This window comes from Delphinus delphis, chromosome 1 (assembly GCF_949987515.2).
Source record: "Delphinus delphis chromosome 1, mDelDel1.2, whole genome shotgun sequence".
Classification (NCBI taxonomy): domain Eukaryota; kingdom Metazoa; phylum Chordata; class Mammalia; order Artiodactyla; family Delphinidae; genus Delphinus; species Delphinus delphis.
Genome location: NC_082683.1, coordinates 179,492,289 through 179,510,939, shown reverse-complemented (window position 1 = coordinate 179,510,939; position 18,651 = coordinate 179,492,289). Strand labels below are relative to the sequence as shown.

General features: G+C 35.3%; 1 protein-coding gene across 2 annotated transcripts in view; it reads left to right on the top strand.

The window, feature by feature from the left end:
- The window catches only part of DENND1B (DENN domain containing 1B), a 251,610-nt gene that overhangs the window by 149,061 nt on the left and 83,898 nt on the right, over positions 1-18,651 (top strand). For both annotated transcript variants that reach the window (XM_059998790.1, XM_059998789.1), the window contains 2 exons: positions 1,636-1,737; positions 13,326-13,451. In XM_059998790.1, the coding sequence (XP_059854773.1) occupies positions 1,636-1,737; positions 13,326-13,451 (228 nt within the window). The remainder of the gene's footprint in view (positions 1-1,635; positions 1,738-13,325; positions 13,452-18,651) is intronic.

The window sequence follows — 18,651 nt, the reverse complement described above, 5'->3', positions numbered from 1 at the left end:
TACTCTATGCTATTTAGATGAACTCATTTCATTCCTTGAAAAATACATCAGGTTTCTGGATTATCTTTACATTTTCTGTTAAAAGGGCAACTTAGAATTGAAGAGGGAAATCAAAATTATTATATACTTTTTGCATACAAATGCCATTAATATAAATATAGTTTTTGTTCATAGGTTATTTTTGTAGTTATGCTATAGTTGATTTGTAGATAACCACGTATTTATATATGTAAACCTTTTTTACGTATATGTATGCACATGGAAAGGAAATGAGTTTATTTATAAATGTTTTGACAATAGTATCACTGTTATAAGTTACTTTCTTAGAAATGGCCATTTTCTTAGTCTTACTTTAGAATAATTATAATGTCTTTTACAGGATAGAGTTTTAGAATCACATGCCCCCTTGAGAATGCATATTCCACATAGACATTGTGGCTATCCTAACACATAAAAATTCCCTACTCTAGACTACCATTTTCCTAGCAAGTTTAACATTCTACCTGATACGCAGAGATTTGAAATCCTAAGTGGATCACAGAAATTCCAAGTGGATCACAGAAATTCCAGTCTTGGCTAACTTAAAAAATTGGCTTGGCCAATTTAATATTAAGCTATTTAAATAATCTGAAAAAATGGCTATTATTCTAGAATGTCACTTTTAAAACTACTGCACTGAAATTAATTGACCAATTGCTAGTTGACCTATGCAATTAGGGAATTCTGGGTTGATGGATATATTTCATTAATGCACACCTTACTTATTTTCATTAGGAAATAATATTATTTGCTATCATCTAGATAAGACTAATAGAATTATATGATTTGTTTAAGTAGACATATTAGTTTAAATAAGAAAAATAAACTATAAATATTTTCTTTCTTTAAGGATAAAAATTTAATAAATTCTAATTTACTATCATTTATGCATATATTGAGATAATTTGACCATTTGACTAAGCTTTCAAACAAATATGACAAATCAAATAGTTAATCTGATAGGCTATTAAATTTGATCCTTTATATTAAATTCATGGGATAAACATTACTAACAGTAAATTCCATATTACTGCTCTCTGTCATTTTTTCTTACTCAATTTCACTTGTCATCATCAACTTATACCAAATTTACATGAAGATATAGAGAAAATATTTATTAATTTAAAACTTACTTTACTACTTAGTAGTCATATTTATTGTTTTGTGTTAACCCTGCAGTATGATTTAGGCTAAAAATAGCTATAGAACGGGCCACATGTTCCTGTATCATAGGATTGAAATTCAATTGGTAAAATTTAAAGGATGTAAATATTTAGTTTAATATAGCCATGCCTATTTTGTATTTGTTGTAGTATCTCTTTGGTAGTTAAATTACATTCAGTGTCTCCAAACTATTAATATATTTAGATGAGTAAACATGCTATTTTAAGCATTTTTAATCTTTTTTTTTGAATGGTTTAGACAGACTTTCTCATAAGGCAAAATTGTTTATATTCTTTTATGATGTAGAATTTTCCTTTTTTCTTTTCCTAAGGATAATGCATTAAGATAATTTTCTCTACATATCTAAGTTCATTATAACTTTGGAAGGAAAATATACTAAGATGTTTGTTTATAATTGTGTTTTTTAAACAGAGAGTGAAAAATAAATCATTGGAGGATGTGGTTATGTTAAATGTTGACACAAACACTTTAGAATCACCATTTAATGACTTGAGCAGCCTACCGAGTGACGTGGTAAGTCTGGAGGATATTTTGTGGTGAACAAGCGTATATATGTTTTCTCCTGGACCCTTGAATCACCAAGAGTTACTTTCCCATTTTTCTGTCTGAAATAGAAGGGCTGAATATGAGCATGTGGTGTGAGAGGAGTCAAAGCAGAGTCTGTCTTTCGTATTTTTACCTTTTGGCAGTTGAGGAGATGTCAGATGCAATATCATATTCCTTATTGTAAAAGTAGGATCGTAATTAAAAAGCTAGATGCATTCATTAGGCAGAGTTTCTTTAAACATAAGTCTCTTCATCTCATCTTAATCATTATATTACAAAGTAGGCATTTCTGTCTGCCTAGTGGCATGTCTTGCAAAAGAATGAGAGAGTTTTTGAAGGCAAGAAGAAGAAGGGGGCCAATTATCGGCTTTTGCTTCCCTGCCACCTGCCAGCGCTTTTCCTTTTAATTAATGATCTGATGGCACTGGTCAATATAATAAGAAATGCTTGTACAGTTGGGGTCAGAAAATTCTGGCTTTGATCTCCCTCAACTTTCTGAAACATTTATTTGTTTTCTCTAAATTATTTCAGTTTTATTTTAATCCTTTCTATCCTGCTGAGGGCTGCAAGAATGAAAACCTACACTGTTTGTCATTTGCTCTGGCAGAGCAAAGACTGCTTACTTAGAATTCTATTTGTAAATTAAACTGCAAACCCAGTTTGTCATAAAAGACATCTGATCCTTTTGAAATGACGAAAACTGTCTTTTGTCTGTAAAGGCTGATAAATTAAGTGCCGGCTCTCTTCTGGTCTTTGATCTTGCAGAGGTTTGTGTGTGTGTGCATGTGTGGGTCTGCAGCTTATAATAGGATATATTCTGTACTTTGTGTTAAATAGTCTCCAAAGTCAATTTTCTGGCCTTCGTATTCCTCAGAACAGGGTAAAAATGCAGATTGTACTGTTTCTGTATATATTCTAATGGCTATTTTAAAATATCTTTATAACATAGTTCTAAGTTAAAATAACTCCCCTTTAAAAAAAAAACCCCATTGTTTATTCAGCTATATTAAAATTCGGGAATAAAAAACCTTTAAAATATATTTTTTTTCTGTAATACTGCAAGTACTTTGAAATCACTGTTAGGGAGCTTGAAAATAAAAAAGAATAAAAAAAATCTCAAACTCAGAAAATACAGTAATACTAGCCTTGATTGCTTTTATGGCTAGTGATAGGGAAAATGTGACTTTAAAGTCAAACTCAGATTATTTATGCCCATAAATAACCTAAAATACTTGCTGACCTTGAAGCAAATTAAATCGAACTACTTTATCTAACTGTAGTAAAATTTATGCTATGTATGAACAAATCCAAACCCAGTCCAGTGAAGAATTATATTATCTTTTTAGCTCATTATAACTCGATTGCCTCATTATAAAGATTTTGCAGAAGCTGCTAGAAAGGATTGGAGTTGTTCATTTAGAAATCCATCAAAGTATTCTTCACTGGATAGGGGCATAATTATGAAAATAAAGTCCTAGCTTTTAAGAATGTTTTCCTTATGTGCATGTAGTTCCTACCATTAATTCCCTAAGAAGAAAGGATTGTTTTTTCTTTTTTTTAAATGAGGAAGGATAAGAAAGAGGAAGAAAAAAGAAAAAGAAATCAGCTTTTTTGTGTTATATTAAAATTTTTATAGTCAGCCCCAGTGATAGCTGATTATTTCTTTGAGAAAAACAATCTTTAATAGTAATGTTTTGATGAGTGATTCTTTTTAAATTGGGAACCTCTACTTTCCTAGTAGAATTAGTTTGATATTGAAACATTTATTTAAATATGTGAGGAAGTTAAACAATATTCATGAAATGTAAAAGCCTAAATATATAAATGACAAGAGGGACCATCTCATTGTTTATTTATAAGCAACAGTTAACTGAACATAACTGAAATAGTAAAAACATATTCATAAAAAGGAACTCTGCAAGGTAATGTAGATATAACTAAATATATGCTCGGCATTAAGGAGTGCAGACTTAGACAAATTTGAAGAATGAATAAACTGAAATAGTCCTGAGGTGGAGCTAGGACTATCTACAGAAAGTATGAGATGTTTTAAAGTTAGAGTCATTTTCTAAAAATGTTTCAGGTGATTGTTCGTTTAACCCAGCTCTAATAAATTTAGCTTTTTCATCAGTTTTCCAAAGCTATCTCTTATAGTAGGAAATACAATAAAGTATCACATCATACTTGCTATAATTGTAAATGTTTTAAATGAGACGTGTTAAAAATCACAAATGATCATACTGAATTTTTCTGTGACTTGAATTAATAAAATATACTTGAAGCCTGAAAAATATTACAGTTGGTATTGTTTGATAACTTAATAAATTAACTGATATTTAAATGGGGACATTTTAAAATCATTCACCAAAACATTAAAATTATGCTTACAGGCTAGATGGCTTTCTGTGCATGTGCACTTTATTATCGTGTCAGCTTGACCAGTGGTCTTGGCTGTTCCAAGGTCAGTGGTCACAGTTGTCCTGAATTACTAGTTCTTTTTTCCTGTGGACCCTCTGCTGTGTTGCATGCTGTAATCTTCTTAATGGCTTCATTCCAATATTCACACATAATATTTTAGATTTATTGACTGTTAGAAATACTACCATGCCAGTAGCAGTTCCGCTACTCTTAAGGTATTTAAAATTGGAAAAATAAATCAGGCCAAAGCTTTCAGGAATCCTTTGTTTTCCTTAAGGGAAGGGGAAAAAACTCTCTTCCTGTCTTCTGACAAGAACAGTTGTTTTTCGATTTCATCATTTCACTTTAGATCTGGATCATTAAAAGAAAAAAAACAAATTTTATTGGGAGTGATTTTAACGATATTGATTATTACATGGAATAACTTTTAAAAGCATTAAAGTATACTGTTGTAGTTTTTGTCTACGAATACATTGTGAGTTTTATTTTTTTTAGTGGCTATGCCAAGTTATAGGTACCTTCAAACATATGTAGTTTGAGTGTTTTGAAATAAAAAAGTAAATTTTAGGGCTATGTAACAGTATCGATTGCAGTTAGTGTTATTGTGGTATGTTTTTAAGTGGGGGCAGAAAGAGCCAGTTGTATTAAATATAACATTTGAAATCTCAAATAGGTTCATTTTAATTTAAGAAGATGCATTATTGAGACCCCCTTCATTGCAAATATATACACAAATTTAGTTTCAATTACATAATAATGTAAAATGTTGTATTTCTAAGGTATTAGTGCTCATTTAAATTTTTATCATCATTAACATTTTAAAAAGTAATTTGGAAATTGTTACTATTTCAAAAATAAATAGGATGCCTCACTAGTGGGAAAATTAAGCTAAGTAAAGTTATAATGAGATACAGGAAATCTGTCTTTATGTGAATATTAAGTTAAAACAATTATAAACTAACTCTTATAGAAGAAAGCAGGTTAGAATTGACGTCTGAAAAAGTTACATGCATTAGAATATTCATTACTAGGAAAACAAATTTTGACCTGTACTGCTTAACTGTTTTTAAATAATTTTAATTTATTAGACTGTAAAAAATAATATACTCTGAGACAGGTCAATATACTTATACCCCTATGTTAGATAAGAGGATAAAGCCACAGAAAGTATGCTGTTAATGGTATGTCTAGAGCTTTAGTTCATAGAAGTTGATCCTCTGACTTACGCCCCAGGCACTAGAGCATGGTCTGTCTCGTATAAACGTGATACACAGTGCAATGAGTAACTCTTAAAATTTGATATAGAAGCTTACTCTCCATTCTAATCTTGTTAAAGAAGTATCATTATGACCTATTTGATTTAAATTAGGATTGTCAACACTGTTTTAAAAAGTCATTTTCATGCTATATGTAATGCTATTGGAAAACGATTGTCTATTTTCTATTATGAGCCTGTGTAGAAAATACAGTATGTACACTGAAGAGTTATTGTACCATTCACGGTAGGCCACAGTATGTTACAGGACAGCAACATTTAGTATAAAGCATATTTAATTATTCAAACATTGAAAAGACCTTATTATAAAATAGAGTCATTTAAAATACTGTGCGTCTTGGGCTTCCCTGGTGGCGCAGTGGTTGAGAGTCCGCCTGCCGATGCAGGGGACGCGGGTTTGTGCCCGGGTCCGGGAAGATCCCACATGCCGCGGAGCGGCTGGGCCCGTGAGCCATGGCCGCTGAGCCTGCACGTCCGGAGCCTGTGCTCCGCAACGGGAGAGGCCACAGCAGTGAGAGGCCCATGTACCGCAAAAATAAATAAATAAATAAATAAAAATAAAATACTGTGCGTCTTATACTGAGGCTTTCAAGTATCACACCAAGGACTAGGTTAATGGTTTTACCGTTACATGAAAAGGAAAGACACAAATTGCTCCGATTAACTAAAAATCATTACAAGCCTAAAGAACTAGAGAAAAAAAACCCAACTCTTGACTTTAAATTAAAATTTTCATATATCTGTATTCAAGTGAGTTAATTAGTTTGGGAATAAGTTTGGAAAAGAACTGGCTTTTTCAGAGAGTTTTTAAAATCAGCTTAAAAAATTAAAGTATGTAAACAAATTTAACTCTTACAACCATACAAATAAGTCAATAAATATATTTAATTCATTGGATATTTCCTCTAATCTAACACGAAGGTTTAGTATGTTAAATTGTCATAATATATGTTAGAAAGAGAAAAAAAAAAGGCCCCAGAGAATATTTTATTAGTTCCAGGTTTGCCACAGCCATGCTGTAATCCTTATCTTGTTTAGCAGTGAATGAAGTCCCCAGCAAACTGGTAGAGTGTCCAGGTTGCAACTATGTTACAATTTCACTCTGGTTCTGGAGTAATTGAGAGGACACTTTTTTGTTTAATAGAGTAGTCTCCAGGAGACAAATCCTGCTTTCAGTTTGCCCCTGAGAGTAGTGTTTGTAAGGGTATTTTCATCTGACTTTCATAGTAATGAAAGGGAGAAACCTGGAAGCCGGTTTAATATCCATCTTTGTGGCTCTGCGTGCAACTGTGTGTTTCCTGTCTCTGGAGAAGGAGAGCAGGTTGTGATGGCAGTCACCGTGCTCCTGCACTCGACTTTGGCTGTCACGGGGATTCACCCTTCTTCTAAATAGTTACTTTCAGAGATGAGATTGTTTACGAAAAGGCTTTTTGTTTGTAAGTAAACTATGAATAGATCCTGCTATTTTTTCCTACTGTTTTCTTGGTGTGTATTTTTTAATATAAACTTTAAATAGCAAAGCATAACAAAACAAAAATTAAAAGCTCAAAATCTTAATTAATTGGGCCTCAACATTTAAAAGGTCTTTGTTGTTTTTCTCTTGGCTGCGTGAGAGAATCTGTGCCTCCCTCTGCAGGACCCATCCCTGCGCGGTTCCTCCCTGCATGTCTCTGTATGTTTGCCATTTTAAAGTTGATTTAGAGTTTGCTACTTCTAGTGATTTTCAGTGCTCATGAATTTCCTTGGCTTTCTCCTGGCCTTTCATTTCCATCTAAATTAGCCAGCTCTTCTCCTAATGTCTTATTTTAAATGTATTTTTGGCTGCGTTGGGTCTTCGTTGCTGCACGCGGGCTTTCTCTACTTGCGGCGAGCGGGGGCTGCTCTTCATTGTGGTGCGCAAGCTTCTCATTGTGGTGGCTTCTCTTGTTGCGGAGCATGGGCTCTAGAGCACATGCTTGGTGGTTGTGGCGCACTGGCTTGGTTGCTCCGCGGCATGTGGGATCTTCCTGGACCAGGGCTCGAACCCATGTCCCCTGCATTGGCAGGCGGATTCTTAATCCCTACGCCACCAGGGAAGCCCCTCTCCTGATGTCTTTTTTCCTCCACTATCATCTTAATAATGTGCTTCTCTGTCTTCTTATGGCCAGTATGTGTGTATGTATGTATATATATGTTTTGGCTTTAAAATAATTTAAAAATTTGTTCCTTGTTTTTTAAGTTCTTCTCCATATTTGAGAGACTTTTTGTGTGCGTGATGTTGTGAGCACTGTCATCATAGTGGTTTCCAAATCTTGCTGATATGATGACTTGGTGGACTTCTCAATGAATTTTGTTCCCGGGCACCATCACAGATATTCTGATCCAGTTAACTAGAGAAGTTAGTGTAGCAGCATGCCTTGGACAGGTTAATTTGTTCATTCGTTCAGCAGATACTGATTGAGCACCTACTGTATGCCTGTATTGTGCTGGGAACAGAGTGGACAGGAAGACGTAGAAGCTGTGGTCCTGGAACTCACATTCCATTATTAGCTGAACCCAACCACAGGGCCACACCAGGTCATGGTGATCCTGGGAAATAGCTGGGTTTGCCCAGCTGGGTTAACCAAGCACCGTTCAAAACTTAAGATTTCTATTACCAAAGAGAGGGAGAGTGGCTGTTGGTAGGCTGACAGCTGTCTCTGCCATAAGCGAGCCCAAATGAAAATAATGGTAGCCAAGCTGAGAGGCCACTCTTACCTGCCTCCAAACTGAGATCTGCCTTTTGAGGTTCAGCTCAACATGTCAAAACACCTGAGTGCAGACCTGGCCTGAACAATGAGTATGAGTAAGGTGGAAGGTTGAGGAATAGCATATACAAAGGCTCTGCTGTTGGCAGGTTCAGGGAATGGAAGGAAGTCCTGTATAGCTGCGCTTAGAGGAACAAAAGAAGAGGTTACACAGATGAGGTGGTAGAGACAGGTAGGAGTGAGAGCATCATCTACAACTATTTTCCCTTCAGAGGCATCTTAAAATGAGTGGAAGGTCTGTGCTTCTTGTTCAGGACCTCCAGACTTTACTGGGAATTCACTGGAGATTTGTAGCAGAGGAATAATAGTGAGATCCACTTTGACTTCTAAAAATATCATCTTGGGTTCTAGGTCCTGAAGATCACTGGGGTAACGAAGCAGAAATGAAGCAGTTCAGAGACCATTTGCAGTGGTCTAGGTGAGAGATGGGAGGTGCTTGAACTGGATAGTGGCAGGGAGTTGGAGAAAAGCGGACAGATTTGAAATCTACATCAGAGGTCGAACAGCTGGGGCTCAGTGATTACTGCTTATGGAAGATGAGAAAGGGTGCAGCATTGAGAGGACCTGCAAGGCACCTGGATGCACGGAAGTGACACTGACATTGGACTTGAGGTAGAGTAAGAGCAGTTTGGGTTGTGATCATTTTAAGATGCCTCTGAAGGGAGAATAGTTGTAGATGACGTGGTATTTTAGGCTTCGAAAGGTAATTTAAGCATTCAGAGAAACAATGTCATGATACCCTCTGGGAGTGTATCATATGTTTTTCATTTAATAAATGTTAAAGGTTACTGTTTTAATTCTTAGATAGAAGCATGTTAGAAAATTATGTTAAGAAGGAAGCGTTAATTTTATTGCTTAAAAAACTGAACATCAGAAGGATTAAAGAAGTGTAGGGATTTAATATCTGATTCATACAATGACCATAACATGTTTCATGGAAGAATAAAAGGCTTTAACCTTGTAACTTTTTCCTAAAGCAAATAATTATTTGAAACATTAACTTTTCTGAATGTCCGTAGTTTCTAGAGTGCAGCTTAGTTAGGAAAAAGGATACTTAAAGACATCACAGAGATGTTTCCGGTCATGTAGGTTTTATCCTAATGTTATTCCTGAACATTTATTTTTATCTTCTGTTCTTTACCCTTGTGTTTCTCTTTGTGATCCTAAAAAGTAAAATTAAAATTTATGGGTTACAGTGATTGATTTATTTTTCCTGAGAAGACACATCTAAAAGTCAAGAGAAAATTTCTGTCACTTCTCTGAAAAACTCAGCTCTTTTATGTCACCTCCCTTCCTAACCCCCGATTGGCATAATTGCTTCATTACTCAGCCCATGTGCACGTGGCTTGCACTCTTCTATTTATACCTGTTTGCTGTGTTTACTCATGTAATTCCCTTCTTTTATCCATGGTCACTTAGTGCTAAGAGGGTAAAAGTGGAGAATTGGTGGTAATATTATTCATGTTGCAGTGAACTCCCACTGGGCTCAAACCCAGGTTATAATTCCTCCTGTGATGGCTGCTTTAGAAGCCTGGATTCTCGTTGTATGAAAGGAATTTGAACATTTGATAAGAGCAGTGAAATGACGTTTATTCTGAAGTTTTTTTCACTGTTTAACTTTTTTTTTTTGCAGGGGAGGTCTAGTATGATACCTAATTAGACTTCAAAAATAATTTATATACAGACTAAAAAATGTCATAATAAAATAAAATGTCAGTTTTCAAGTCATCTTTAGCCATCGGAGATTGAAGCTTACTTTGTTAAGAATAAAAAGAGAAAACAATTGATACTTTTTCAAGATCCCATGATAGGATTTTGTGATAATAGCCATGTGACCAAGGTTCCAAATGCTTTTCTGAATTCAGTTATATGTGAGTATAAACTTTAGGGTATCATGGAAAGATGTACATTTATTTCGTAACTAAACTTAGAAGTTTGGAAATTAAAGCAGAAAATGCTATTTCCCAGACCAAGTATTTTAAATAAGTGCAGAAGATATATCACCTTATTTATAGATAAAAACTGCTAAAAGCTACTTAGCTCTGCAAAGCATAGTGGTAACTGGTGATAATTTACTCCAGTGGTCTAAAGGACAGGAAAATAGCAAGGCTGACACAATCATTTTATGTTAGAGTAATATCCTAATAGCTGAAGCTGACTATTAAAAAACGCTTTCATTTTTACAGGCTGTTTCTGAGCGCTCATTGGTGCACACAGAAACGCTTAACTCAGCTGCCCTTCTGGTCTCTGAAAAACAGGAACCACCTCAGACCTACTGGCAGTCGAAGCCCACCTAGAGTAGGTCAAGGAAGAACTCCTTATATGCTGTTTGTAAAGGTTGAAATAATGTAGAAATAGGCAAAGGAAAAACTTAACCATATTTCTTGCTAGTCTCACATGTCTGTTTGAAATTATATAGTATGCTCATATAGAATAGCACCGTCCAATAGAAATATAATATGAGCCACATATGCAATTAAAATGTTTCTGGTAATCATGGTAAAAAGGAATAGGTGAAATTAATTTTAATAATGTATTTTATTTAATCCAGTATATTCAAAATGCTGTTTCATCATGTAATCAATAAAATTATTAATGAGGTATTTTGCTCTTTTTAAGTCTTCAAAATCCAGTGTATTTCTTTTTTTACACTAATAGCAAATGATAATTTGGGCTACTCACATTTCAAGTGCTTGTGCGTCTAGTGGCTACCGTTTCGGACAGTTCTAGAACAGGTATTTTCTTCTTTCCTATTTTGTATAGAGCTCTTGAGGAAGTTCAGGAGCTCTCACTGACTAATTCTGGAAGTGAAGGCTACCTCGTTATGATTTGGTTAGGAAGGGCCTGAGGCAGTGTGATGAATACCCTGGATAACTTACGCATTGATTAAGTAATCAAGGAGTTGGGGTAATAAAGGGTGAGGGATGGTTTGACTTGCCTCCAGTCTCTGGGAGCATATGTGTCATGCTTGTCCTAAGGATTCTTAATTTGTGGAGAACTGAATTGTCGCTTCCAGATTTTATAGAAAAATACATCTTGAGGAATTTTCTTTTACAAAGATACAAGGCATGACATTTAAAAATTTTTTTTGTTTTCTAAAGTAAAAATTAAAATAACCCAATCATTTTCTTTTTATAATACTTTGGAAGACTAGAATCTTATTCTTTCCATCATAAGCCTTTTTAGAGGGCAATAATGAAATACATGTATTGATTTTCATCCCCATTGGTTTTTTTTCAAAGGCATTTGAAACCTAAAAAATAACATTATTACAGACTTAAGAATAAAGGACGTTAAGTCAGAGGTTTGTTTTTGCATCCTTCAGCTGTATTTATTTTTGAATATGTGGGTTACCTAAAAATATGCATTAATTGAGGTTAGATTTTAATAATAAAAACTTCTTCTTAAATGAATCCTAATTTATGCACTTTGTGGGCTAAATGAATTAGGGTCTAAACTTTTATCTGAATCTATGGAGCTTGGGTATAAATTGAAAAGATCACAGCTATGGGGAAAGACCTATACTGCAAAGGCCTTTCTGCATAGATTATGAACATCATAACTCAATAATTTTTTCAAAACTGTGGTTATAATTGGACCCAATGGGGGTCTCTGTCTTTGATCAGATCACAGTAACTGTGACTTTACACTGGAAAATGTCACTACTGTGAAGGTTTATCACCTGTAGAGCTGGTCCTTCCTCTGATGCTGTGTTCCTTTCTCATTAGCATTATTCAAAGTTTAGTTGTTAATTAGGTTGACACTTCAATTACAATCATCATCCACAAGAGTAGTCAGGGCTGCTTGTATAAAGAAATAAAAATATTCCTCCTTGCATATATATGTAAAGGAGGAATGACATTGTTTTGTTATCTGGTAGTATCGTAAGGGTAAGAACATGCTCTGATAAGGGAACAATACAACCAGAATTTGTCCCATCAGTTTTTTCTTAAGAAAACAGAATTTCTACGTGACTTCACGTTCGCATGTAGAGCATTGACAAGTAATGTATATGAGCATCAATGGTATTTTTTAAGTGTGCAGAGTGTAGTTTTTATTATCTGTGAAAGGAATTGGTCAAGTGAATTGGATGCATAGGAACAGATCACATCACCTCCCCTTTAAAAACTAAGAGTGAGCATCAGAAGGTTGATTACTCTTAGAAAATACTCATCTAAGTGAGGGCTGTTCATAAACAGCATGCATTCTCTAAAATACACACAACCTGAAATTAAAGGATGCAGCTGTATGAAAAATTGTAACAAATGCAGGTGCCTTTCAAAATTCCACAAATTCCTAGATAATATATTTTTCTTTGATCTTAAAACATTATTAATGTGATTACTGGTTCATAAGGCAATAACGTTGACCTCGAATCCTGCATGTGGTGGTGGAGAAAACTGGACAGAACTGGGTTGAAATCTCAGTTTTGCCACTTAATAGCCAGATATTGAGGGCAAGTCGATTCACATGTTTGAGCCCCTGTTTCTTCATAAATGGTAACGTTGAGTACCTTTCGTAGAAGACTCTGAAGATCAGATGGGACAGTGTCTAACGAGCACAACACAATTCCCCACTTGTGGTAGGTTCTCAGTAACCTTAACTTCCCTCCCCTCTTTTTATCTAAAAATGGTGAAAACTATTCGACAAATGACTGGAAAATTATTTATATATACAAACGAAGCTTCCAAAAATAAAATTAACTAACAAGCAGTCGAACGCTACCCAACCGGCTTCATCTCCAAACAAGTAGACACATGTTGTAATTGCTAAAAATCTGCAGAAAAGTGGCTCACAAGCAGTTTACTGTAAAATAATTAAAGCTTATTTATGTCAAGAGGCCTTGGGAAAAAAAGAGAGCACAGACCAATTTGCATTAGCTCATTACTGTGGGCCCCTGCTTTCCTTTCAATTAACAGACCAGCAGGTGCTCCCTGACTTAGAAGATAAGCCGTCAGGCAGAGGATGAGGCTCCGGCTGACCTGCACACGCTGCGGTCCGCCTGCCCATTGGGCTCGTGCCTCGCTGTACCAATCTCTGAGGTGTGAATTTAACGGTTCCTCTCTGTCACGCAGGTCTCGGCCCTGAAAAATAAACTGAAGAAGCAGTCTACAGCTACGGGGGACGGAGTGGCTAGGGCCTTCCTGAGGGCGCAGGCTGCTTTGTTTGGATCCTACAGAGATGCACTGAGATACAAACCTGTAAGCGTTTTATTTCATCACTGTTTTAATGTGCTCTTGTGTGGAAACATTTTAATATCCCACCCGAAAAAGTATCGTAAAGGTTTTTGAAAATACAAAATAATATGCTTTAAAACATGATGTTCCACCTCCAGTTTCTTGACTTTATGGTTTTCGTTCTTTTCGTAAATAACCCTGAGTTAATATTTCCCACATTCTCTTGCATAGCACCTTGTTTATTGTTCTAAAATTGGAATTCTTACTCGTAACTAATTAATGAGTTGTGTTACTACGTCTTAGAGTAACGACCCAATCTTGTTAGGATTACTAAGAAATCAACCGGACAGTTGGGTTTATTAGATCAGAGTTTAGAAATGACAAGTATAATGTGAAAGTTTAAAAATATTAGAACTTGAACATTTTGCAACATTTGGAAATTTATTGTCTTCCTAATTCATAACACTTTTCTAAGTGGGCTTATCTATTTAGCATACCCTAGCTCACTTTGCCATTTCTTTCTTGTTTTAATAACCCCCAAATTATTATCATGTAGAATTGTAACCCAAGTTGTTAGATGGTCCAAAAAGGTATAAATTAAAATATGTCTTTTTCTCTCGGAATTATTGGTTAAGCGTGTTAGTCTGATTTTACAAAAATGATTACACTGCCCTTTCATGACCAGGTGAATAAATGGATTAAAAGTATTGAGTTAGTAATAAGTAGTAAGACCTGTTATCTAGTGGATACTTCACCATTGTTAAGGCTGTGTAACCTCGACCCATTTCTTTAGTCTCACTCGACTTCCATCTTATTTGTAAAGTGAGAATTCTGATACCTTCTCTGTCTGCCTTTCAGGGTTGGTGTGTAAATCCTGTCATAAACCATGAAGCACTAAACAAATGTGAACGGGTTATATGCTTTCCGAGCTGACTTCTAAATTAGTAGTTCCCACCCAGTGGCTCTTGCACCTCTGAGGAGTTACTGAGTTAGGCACATCAGCTACTGTCTCTGGAAAAGTGCATGTGGTCTGATCTGCATGCTGATCTTTTTGAAATACGTGTGTATATTTTAAAACATTATATAGAACTCATAGTACCTACAGAGTATACGTATCTCACGTGGGGGAGTCTTCAAAAATTATTGACAGTGATAGGGTCTCATTCTTTACAAGACTGGAAGCCAGTCATCCACACTACAGTAGAGCATAGTCGTTAAAATTAGTAAACATCAATGGAAACAGAAAAATGGGTTTGAAAGACAAAATTAGTTTGCTGCATTTAAATACTTAATCTATAAGCTACATTTTTCTTTTCATTTAACTTTTTAAATTTGTAAAAGACTTCAGATTTGAGGAAAGCAGATTGAAGAGAAAATTTTCTTAAATGATTTAAATTATCAGTGTTGTTAGGTGACGGTTAAAATTATTAAAATATTCCATCTTGAACATTAATTACTTACTATAGTTTTTGTAGCTTGATTTTCTACCTCTTTGAACTTGAGTGAGCAGATAGTAGGGTTACAGGATTTCAATGACTGACTTTTTTTTTAAACATCGTGAAAACCAGATTCTCAGCATTTGTGGGAAAATAATTTTGTCAGAGAACGTCTTTCCTGTTTATTGATCACAGCTTATAAATTTATTTGTTAACTTATCTATATTTTTCCTTTTTGTGTTTGATGTTTTCTCCTTTCCTTTCTACTGCTGGTTCTTTCTGGGAGTTGGAGGATGGTATTTTCATTCTGTATGCCTTCACATTTCTTTTGACTCAGTCTTTGAGTGAAAGCTCAATTTTTGAAGTATATTGAATGTATTTGGACATTTTTTTCCTATATATTTTCAAAATAAATAGTGTTTAAGGAAAATTATTTATTGTATATAAAATATTTGTTGTTTTAGGTATTATCTTTACAAATAACCATGGACTCTTTTTTTGGACATTTATATAGCAGGCATATATCTTTGATATATTTTCTGATTGATGTAAAAAAAAAAACAAAAGAGCCAAGTTTAGAAGTTACAATTATTTCATGGTTTTGTCTCTTTTCATCATAAATGTATTTTAGTGGTATCCTCCAGCTACTGGAGTACAGTTGGAAAGGAAAATATTACAAAATAGCTTTTAATGGATATGAATTCTTTAATTAGGTATTACTTTTTGAAATTTCATGATTGTTTATACACACACAAAAATTGAACCAGTATTTCCCTTACGTTTGACAAAATTGAACCTGTTGATTGGTCTGTGACGGACCAGAGTCTCAGGGCCCTGCCTTCGCCTGGTGTTCAAGGCCCTCGTGATGGGCAGGTGGTCTGTGTCTTCCTTTATTTTTTCTGAACTTTGACCTCAACTCAGAGAATTCTGCCTGAGGCTCTAAATGTCCCAAGCTTCTCAGGCTTCCAAACCCTTATTTACAATGTTCTTTCTTCCTGGCAGTGCTTCTATCTTTCTAGCTTTTAATGGCCATCTAGTTCTTTCCTGATCCTTGAAGCAGTAGTTTATAGTGACACTTTCTTTCTGTGAATTGATTATATTTACTTTCCTTAACACATTTCTTTTCCCTCTTTTTTTTTTTTTTTTAAAACATCTACCACTTCTGTGCAAAGTTTGAGGGTCCTTAGAGTTTGGTGTGCTGCCTGACAATTTGCAAGGGTCTTGAAAATCTGCTAGTTTTTTTTTTTTTTTTTGCGGTACACGGGCCTCTGACTGCTGTGGCCTCTCCGGTTGCGGAGCACAGGCTCCGGATGCGCAGGCTCAGTGGCCATGGCTCACGGGCCCAGCCACTCTGCGGCATGTGGGATCCTCCCAGACCGAGGCACGAACCCGTGTCCCCTGCATCAGCAGGCGGACTCCCAACCACTGCACCACCAGAGAAGCCCTCTTTTCCCTTTTTAATATATTATTTATTGTAGTTCTTATATTATTATTTTCCCAGACATTAATAGTTTATTAATTGCTATTAAAATAATAACTGTTGAGTGCCCACTGGATGCCAGGCATTGATGGGCCCTTTGAATTAACTCTTTCATTTAACCTTTACAAGCCTCAAAATATTACCCCTTTCATTTTAAAGATAAGAAAAGTGATGCTCATAGAGTTTAAAAACCTCCACTAAGGTTCCCCAGCTGGTGACGAGTGGGGCTGCATCTGGATCTGTCCTTCCCACGGTCCTGGTCCTGCTTCAACGTGGAGTGTTTCGTTCCATTAGGCCTCCTTCCTCATATCATCTACTCCTTGAGATAAATTTTCTGAACTTACATTTCTTCTCAATGAAAATATATGGAAGACACTCCGTATACATTTACGTAAAGACTGAACAAACAATACACAATCTTAAGAATTTTCTCAAAAGGTACAGATGGTATAGGCGTCTCATAGAGTCCATGTAAGTTTGTGAAGTAATTTGTTACTCATGCCATATATTTCCATGCATGGCTTTGTCCACGAGGGGTGACTGCCGCCACTCAAACTGCTTCTTCCTCTTCCCCCTGCACCCTCTGCAGTGGCACTGGGGAACCAGTTGGTTGTGGGTTGTGAGGGAAAGCCCTGAGGATGATCTGAGTATTCATTTTCAAATGCACATGACAAATACTGCCAAAGAGTAACTTATTTTATAAATTAAGCACTTAGAATGTCTAAGTGACAACACTTAATATGTTCTCACTTTTCTCCTAGTGCCTAATTTACACTCTCTGAATGACACACTGGCATGATTGACAAATAAGTGGTACCTGCTCTTAATTACAGAGAAAATTATAAAACTCCTTAAATTTTTGGAAAGTGATTTCAATAAAATAATGGGTGTTTTGTTGGTTTTTGTTGGTTTTGGATTTTAGCCAGCAGCAAGTTAGCTACTTTTTAAGAATTCAAAAACAGGAGATCAAGCTAATGTGCTAAATAAATGGAAGAAAAGTGCTAAGGGCACAGAGTCTAAAACAGAGCTTGAATCCTCATTCTGTGGCTAACTAGCTGTATGACTTTGGGCAAATAACCTCTTAGTGCTTTAGTTTCCTCATGTGTTTAAAAAAAAAAAAAACAGTAATACTTCTTGGGTTGTTCAGAGGATAAAATGAGTTCATATATGTAAATTACTGGAGCAGTGCCTGGTATATATAGTTCATGCTCTGTACATTAAGCTGTGATCATTAAAAATGACTTTTTAGAAGTAGTAAATTTGGTAAGAAAAATTCCCTTAACGTAACTAAAATAAAGTACCCTCTGCTGATCCCCCCAAAAGAAAAACATTGCCGTAAACATGAGAATACTTTTAAATGATTGCACTAAAGAACCAATAAAGGGTCATCATTTGTACCTCTGTATCATTTGTATCACAAGCTATTAAAAAATAAAAGTCAAATTTTTGACCAACAGCTAATGCTAAGGAAATGTTTGCCTGAGTTAAAATATTGCTTAGTATATTCAAAAGCATATACTTTATTACCCTAAGAGCATGGAAATAATGCTGAAGTCTGTTCCTTTGAATATTTAGGATGATATCATTAGTTTCAAACACTCAAGCTTTTCTGGGCTGCCGTGAGCCCTGCTAATGGATAAAAAGGAAATTCTTTTTAAAATAAAGATTAGCTAGTAATCTAGGCTCCTGTTTGACTAGTAGCAAGAGCTGTCCTTCAGACATTTTTTGGATTATGTTCCTTTAAAACATTATCAGCGAGTTATATTTTGTGATTAAGTTCAAGCAATTTAAGTACAGGATTGACATCCATAATTTAGGTGGCCAATCACTAAATCTTTGCCTTAAAGCTTCCATTTAACAAATTTGTAACTGCTAACTTGTTAGAGACTTCAGAATCCGAGTTGGACAGTTTATGTACTCACCCCTCACAGTGGTGTGGTTCCCAAAGCATGTGAGGTACCCACTCATCTTATTACCCAACCTTGAGTGCCTTTTGACCTCAAGATGGTTTCTACAAAAGAAGTATTTGGTATTTGGCTTTCAGATGGAATATGGTTGCACTCTCTTTCCGCTCTTTTTTTTTTTTTTTTAAACTAGTAGAGAGGGAATTTTGCTTAATTTTTTAGCAAAAATGTAAAAATATTGCCCAACTAGTATGGGGCAGGGAGAACTGGGGACTTGGCTAGTAAGGGTTCCATCTGTATATCACTGGTAATATGTGTCATGAGAATAGAGGATGTTTGTCCTTAAATTGTGGGGAAGAGAAATGTATTTTATCATAGTATGTATAAAATTAATACATAAATCT